Source organism: Lepidothrix coronata, unplaced genomic scaffold, assembly GCF_001604755.1.
Source record: "Lepidothrix coronata isolate B3197 unplaced genomic scaffold, Lepidothrix_coronata-1.0 Scaffold21, whole genome shotgun sequence".
In the NCBI taxonomy this organism is placed as follows: domain Eukaryota; kingdom Metazoa; phylum Chordata; class Aves; order Passeriformes; family Pipridae; genus Lepidothrix; species Lepidothrix coronata.
The window spans coordinates 4,130,229-4,137,568 of NW_016690201.1; the positions used below are offsets into that span (position 1 = coordinate 4,130,229).

Genomic DNA, 7,340 nt, shown 5'->3' on the forward strand with positions numbered 1-7,340 from the left:
GTGGAAAAATCCTGACTGAGCTGTCTTTGTGCCTGTCTTCCAAGAAATCAAGAAAGGTCAGATTTTGTTAGATAGAAATAAAACCAGTGCAGCTTTTTAGTGAGCTTTTTCTTTTCTTTTGAGATCCAGTTGATATTGATGTGTATTCTGAAGGGGAGGGGGAATCCTGATAACGAGGGACTAGTGGAGGGATGCAAAATACATCCCCTTTTTTGTTTGTGGAGTTGCATGCTTCCCAAACCAGACAACAAAAACCAAAGCTGGTACTGCTGAGTTTGGTCAGCTGATTTTGTAGTCCTGCAGCAAAAAGATCAGTTGCAGAGTTGTTCTTGGTGCTTTATCTTCTGCATATTACTCTGTTCAAAAAGTTAACCAGAGGATGCTTTCTGCCTGAACACACAGGGAAGGGTACAAAGTACACAGGATGGCCCTAAGGTCGAGGGGAAACATGGGTTGTGCTGTGAATTAAGCAGGAATCTGACCCTGGTTGTTCCCTCCTGTGACAGGTGGATGCTGCAGTGACACCAGAGGAACGCCACCTTTCCAAGATGCAGCAAAATGGCTACGAAAATCCCACCTACAAGTTCTTTGAACAGATGCAGAACTAGGACACCACAGCAGCCTCATGAGTTGGACAGCAGAATGATTGCTTCACTGCCCATCGGTGTTCAGTTATAGAGTAATGTGGAAAGAAAGAAAAACACTCTGTTTTATTATTTACTCATTCTCGCCTTTTGACAGCTGTGCTGTAACACAAGTAGATGCCTGAACTTGAATTAATAAAATCAGTAATGTATTTTCTCTCTCTTTCTCTTTACATTTCAGTCTTTACACTACATTATTAATGAATGTTTTTTGTGTACTGTAAAGAGGTTAGCTGTATTTAACTAGTGCATGGATAGATTCTCTTTCCCAATTATTTATCATGTAGCTCCTTAGCCAGTTGTATATTATTCTTGTGATTTGTGACAAAAATTAAGTCCTAATTGAAATATGCTTTAAGAATTGATGGGGGATGCTTTCTGTGTCTGTGGGGTTTAGCTGCTTCTCTTTGCTGAGCGTTTTTTTCTGATCACTATGCATTTTAAAGTAAAACAACATTTTTTAAAAAGTATTCCAGATGAGTTATTGAAATTCTTTTCCTCTGCAGCTGCATTTTATTGTACAGATTGTTGCTCCTGCTGTATTAGTGATGTAGAAATCATGGGAATACACATTCGTTTCTTTGTGCCTGTTTTATGTGCACACTTTAGGCATTGAAAGGTAAACTTTATTTTCTTTTCCATGTATCTTTTTGATCTTAAAAAAAAAAAATTACAAAGAGTCCCTGTTAATTGTGAGCACTTCTGGGGGGAGAAGTGCCTGCTGGCCGAAAATTAACAGGGGTCCTCTGCAGGATGATTGTACAGAGCCATTGCTTCTGAATTGACAGCTTTCTACACTGTGTTACATAAATAAATTAAGAAAAGAACGTGTGGGCAAGAGTTTTCTTTGGAGGAAGGAAACAAAGATCTCTGAAAGCCATTTAAACAGAATACATGGATGTTCACACTGAGAGGGGGTTGGGAAGGGATTTTCCCACAAGGATCGCGGCACTCACAGTCAGACCAGAGCAGAAGGCAGGCGGCAGCAAGACAGGGTGGGAAGGGGGGGTGCTGACTTTGGCACAGCTTCTCCTCTAGGATGTTGTCTCTTTTATTTTTTTTCCCTTTTCCTTTCTTTCAGTTTGTATAATAGTGTTTTAATGTAAATAAATACATTCCTGGAGGAGCCCTGTTGTAGTGGTGTGTTTCTGCGCCAACCGGCCACCCTCGCTCTCACAGGGGAGTGTGGCACCGATGACTAACCAGCCTCCCACCTCCCCATCCATCCCTAGGAGCCATTTGCCAGCAAGCCCTCCCTCACCACTGCTGCTCCGATGGCTTTCTGGCAAGATCCATGCCCTGCAATGTGCTCCATTGGTGATGGCCAGCGGGAGCCTCCCAGGCTGCGAGACCATCCAGCCTGGTGCTGCTGCCTCCCAGCAGGTGCCCAGGAAGGGTCAAACAGCATCAGTGGTAATTTGCTCCCAAAAGCTGCAGGGAGAGGGCAAAGCCATGGGGGAGCTATGGTGCGTAAACCCCAGCCCAGCACCTTCTGCCCACTGTCCAGCTGAGAGTTTCCTTCAGCTCCTGGCCCTCCGGGAGCACACCTGCAGCACAGGGAGAACACATAACCCACTCCACAGGGCTCATCTACCCAGAGAGGTGAGACCACAGGGGGCCAGTGGGTCTGATCCTCAGGGTGGCCTCTGGACCCAGCTCACAGAAAGGACTCCTCAGGTTGAGCTTGGAGATCAGTTGTTGGAGCTACAAGCTGAGTTGTGGAATAAAACTTGAGGTGTGTGTTGTGTCAAAAAGGAAGCAAATTACTGTTTCTCTACAGCAAATAGGTTATATTTGAGGGAATAGGTTACATTTGAAGGAAGAGCAAGGAGTAGAATAGACAGTATGATCTCTCCAGGGAAAGCCTCTTAATTTGGTTTTTCTGCAGGCCACGGCAGCCTCTTCTCCAGCATCGCCTGCAGCTTTTGTCTCTGCAGTGAGGTGAGGTGTGGCTGCAGTGGAGCTGCACAGCTCAGTTGAGTGGCTGAGTTGCTCCAGACCTCAGCTAGGAGAAAACAGAGAGTTTCCAGCCCTGTTGAACTCACTGGCCCTTCCCCGTCCATGATCTTCCACAAAACCTTACCTGTTCAACCAATTCACCTGCTGGCCTGGGACACAGCTGTGCTGGCCAACTGGCCAGGAGGGGTGTTCAGTCACTGAGGGGACAGCCAGGGCAGGGAGTTTCACAAGCCATCTGCAAAGATTCAGGATGATGAGGAGGCACCTGCTACTATGAACCAGTAGTGGGAAAACTGCAGAGCTTCCTATTGCCTGTTACCAACCAGACGTTTGTTCCCTTTGCTCTTCCATCCCTGCTGCATCAAAGGAATTCATCTCAAAGGATCAGAGCCCTGGAAACAATTGGTTTTATTTGTAGACCCTGGAGTATCCATGCATTATGAAGAACACAAAATACCCACAGAGGACTTGCCATCTCCAGTTTTAAAACTGAACTGTTGGACCAGAATGAAGTGTGATGGTGAGCAGAGGCCTTCAGGCTCCAAATTGCTCAAAAAAACTAATTAAATATTTTTCTTTTACTGATATTTAGGGTTAGGTTTGTGTCTGTTTGTGTAGGTGTTGTCATATAGGTCATGTATATCCCCTGGAAAGGAATACATAAGACTTTCTTCTGTGTGCATGTTCAGTATCATGGAATAAGATCCCACTTCGGAGGGAAGGCAGGATGTAATTCAATTTAGCTCTGTCTCATTAAAGAAGCATTATCAAAATTCCTTTTAGGAGAAGCTGGAGTAATCCATAAGATACAGAGGGCCACTGGCCTTTAGAGCAAATCCATTTATAATACCATAATCCCATGCAATCCCAGTTATAGAAAAATGCAATTGCTCTGAGCACTAATTCCCACACAGTCAAGCCTCCCGGTGTGGGTTTATGTGTCCAGTGAAACCCTGTCTTGCCTCTTGTGGATGAACTGTTAATAAATCACTCAGTTTTATGCACTGATTAAGTGATCAGGTTTTATGATTCCCTCCACACAGATACTCTCCTGAAAGAAAGGCAATAAATGCACACCGTGACGTGCTTGGAAAGCACAAGGCATGAACAAAGTTCCTGAAACTTCAGGAGGAACACTCCCACAGCTGCTGCAATCCTGAAAGCTGACGAGCAATTCATCACAGTTCCCAGGTAATAGCGACAGGGTCCTGCCCGTCTCCAGCCATGCAAGCTCCTTATTGTGGAAAGATTATATTAGGCATGAATAAAAACAGTTTGATGGGCTCATAAAGTAGAAAAGCTGACAGAGGACAGTAGCTCAGTGCCTCACTTCCAACTGTGGGATTGATTGGGCATCACCCACTTCAGCAATAAACTGAGCAGAGCCACTGCACGCATCTATGGGCTGGAAACAAAATTCCACTCCCCAGCCATGAGGAAATTACTCTTGGAGGGGTGGGGGAATAAATAAAAATATCTCTGGCTGTTGAGTTGATACATTTAATGGGAAAAGTCTTCGAGGCTATGCCATTTAAACAGAATGGGGTTAGAGAGTGTTTACACTGCAGGTCCATCAGCAGAGCTGGTGGGGGCAGTGCTGGGCAGGGATGGGGGCCAGCCTCAGCCTTTTTAGCCTCTCACACATCTGCTGGGATTTGATGATGCTGGTGGTGCAGCTCTTGGTTGGTTTGCACTGGCTCACTCAGATTAGTGGGTACCAGATGCAAGGTGAAACTTCAGAACATTGTCAGACGTAAACTGGTGAAGCCACCCTAAAAAACACGTGCGTGCATGCCATGCTCTGTTTTCAGCACCTGCCTCTTGTTAAATTTGGCTCTCCAAATCAAAATGAAGAACCAAAACGTCGGGATATGGTTTTAGGTATGATTATGGTGGCGCTGGGGTGATGGTTGGACTAGATGATCTTGAAGGTGTCTTCCAGCTTTGATGATGCTGTGATTCTCCAGCCACCCTTGGTCTAGGAAAAGCAAACCGAGGCCTGGTGTTGCCCTTGCAGAGAACAGCTCACAGCAGCTGTATTTTCCATTAGGTCTGTCATGATCCTTGCACAGCTCCAAAGTCTCCATCCTCATTATATCTGCACTTACCAAAGCAATTTTGGGGCCTTCACTGTGCAGCCAAATGGCTCATTTTTATTGTTTAAGCCTAATGGATTTTGTGGGTGGTGGGTAAGCTGCTGTTAAAATGCCTCCAGGCAATGAGATTGAAAATATCCTAATGACATATGAGAACAGGTTACAAATAACACTGTGTGCAGTGTCCTGGTTGTGTTTCTCTGCAATTTTTCCACCACTTGGAAATAAGGGGCTCGATTAGGTCAGGCCAGGATGGCTCTTCTTTCTCATTGCTTCCCAGTAATTCTCTCTTCTACCTCCTTCCTAGAAAAAGCAAGCATTAAATCTTCCCTGCAACTTTCTGCAGTCCTGGGAAATTTATTTGGCTGACTATACAGGAAAATCTTTTAAGGTTCCAAGTAGAAGTATGGGAAGTAGAGGTAATGAAATATTCTGGGCTTAATGAGATTCTTAGTTAAAGCTGAATTTGGACACTGAATTAGAAAGTGAGTCTCCCTAACTAGTGCCTTCCATGTGGGGTCTGGACCATCTCTCCTATGAGGAGGGACTGTAGGAGCTGGGCCTGTTGAGTCTGGAGAAGACTGGGAGGGGATCATAAAAATGTCTCCAAGGTGGATGCCAAGAGGACGGTGCCAGACTCTTTTCAGTGGTACCCAGCAACAGGACGAGGAGCAATGGCCATAAACTAAAACCAAAGAAGTTTCACCTCAACATGAGGAAGAATTTCTTTGCACTGAGGGTGGCAGAGCACTGGAACAGGCTGCCCAGGGAGATTGTGGATCCTCTCTCTGGAGGCATTCCAAACCCACCTGGATGTGTTCCTGTGTCACCTGCTCTAGCTGACACTGTCTGGGCAGAGGGGTTGGACTGGATGATCTCCAGAGGTCCCTTCCAACCCTAACTGTTTTATGATTCCATGTTTGGTACCCAGTTTCTCTAAGGCAGATCACTGGAGAAAAGCATCCATATCAGTTTCAGATAGGATATGACCTGGATCAAAAGGTAGGCATTGGTCTTTTTGAGTGCTGCTAATTAATAAATAAGTGAAAGAGAGAGAGAGGAAAAAAACTAGCTGGCACCTGGCAGACGCTCCTCAGCAGGGGCTGACCAGCACCTGCAGGAAGCAGATCCTTGAAATATCTGTGACACTGCCGCTGGTCCAAAACAGGATGTGGTAATTATGGCTATTTTGAGTCCCTGAGCACCACACCAAGTCCATTTAGCTATGCCCAAGCCCTACTTTGGGTTACAGCTCTGAGTGCATTTCAAGCACAGGATCATTTTTCCATTTAATTAGACTGGGGAAAAAAACAGAAAAAAATCCCATTTACCCCATATGCTGCTCCTGTAAAAAGGGTTTATGGAAAAAGCTCTGCACCCCTCCAGCCCCTGCACCCAGATGGGAGCAAACCCAAGCTATGGCCAGCAGCAGTCCCTGCCAGGCTGACAGGAGGGAACTGAGCTCTGGTATCTTAATTTGATTTTTTAGAGCCCCTTGGGAAGGAAAAAAGCAAATCTAGAACAAATAAACACCACGGAAGTGGGGTTTATTTTCCTTTTAACAGCCTTATCTCTCAACCTGCTATGTAAGAAGAAGAGCATGGTCTATTTTCACAATTTTTTTGTGTGAAGCAGCTGGTTGGCATGTGGGGAGGGGTGGAGGCCATGCCCCCATGGACTGTGCTGGCCAGCAGGCCATGGACACTTGTCACTGCATTACAATGACACCTAGCTGGGATGAAATTGCAGGCCCAGGACACTCATCTGGGGCTGCCTGGAGGGAGCATTCCAAGCCCTGCATCTGGCCCTGCTGTGTGGCTGTGCCTGCCCATGCCTACCATGTTGAAGTCGATGCTCCTTCACTGAGCATTTACTGGCCTGAGCATCTGGAATGTTCAGGCTACTAAGGGATGCACCAACATTTTATGTTTATTTAGGATCCAGCCCAATCCTGACTAGTTTGATGCTACAGAATCACGTCAGCATCAGTGAGGACTGGAATCCTACTCCACGCCTCACACACGTGCTGCCCAGTGATCACCTGGGGGTTCTGGGCTTATTGACACCGTAAGGGCTGGATCTGGGGAGCTGAACCACAGCCAGACTGGATTTAGCACCTGGGGAGTCAGGATGAAGCTCCTGGTCTGCTGCCAGGACAGTCTTGACAAAGTGCTACAAAAGATGATCGTCACCTGCCTCGCAGGTACAATCATTAGAAATGCCTTATTTGCAGCAGCATAAAGTCTCCCCAGAGGTGACATAAACAATGAGCTACAAAAGACTGAACTGCAATTAGCCCAGTATTTTTTTAAAATATCATTTGTACCCATTACCTATACTGAGTGTTGTAGTCCAGTTTGTCTTTTGTTTCTCTGGCACAGAAAATCTGCATTGCCAAGGCACTTAGCTGGTTCTGACAATAGGATTGCTAGAAAATCTGCTGTGAAAGTCTGCCAAAACTCAGTAGCTGCAAGAGTATCGTAGTCAACAGCCTGCATTTTGCAAAGCCTAAGTTTTACATGGTTGATATAAAAAAAACGAATATAAAAACTAGATATAGAGAATAAAATTCCCTATTCAATGCCCCAGGATAGGTGTTATCCTTAAAAGCCCCCATAAATGAAGGGGAAGTCAGTAGGAG

At 45.6% G+C, this 7,340-nt stretch overlaps 1 protein-coding gene across 3 annotated transcripts in view; it reads left to right on the forward strand.

The window, feature by feature from the left end:
* The window catches only part of APP (amyloid beta precursor protein), a 202,576-nt gene extending 200,806 nt beyond the window's left edge, over positions 1-1,770 (forward strand). For all 3 annotated transcript variants that reach the window (XM_017807911.1, XM_017807912.1, XM_017807913.1), the window contains one exon: positions 507-1,770. In XM_017807911.1, coding sequence (XP_017663400.1) covers positions 507-608 — 102 coding nt within the window. In that variant the 3' untranslated portion in view covers positions 609-1,770. The remainder of the gene's footprint in view (positions 1-506) is intronic.
* The last annotated feature ends 5,570 nt before the right edge of the window (positions 1,771-7,340 follow it).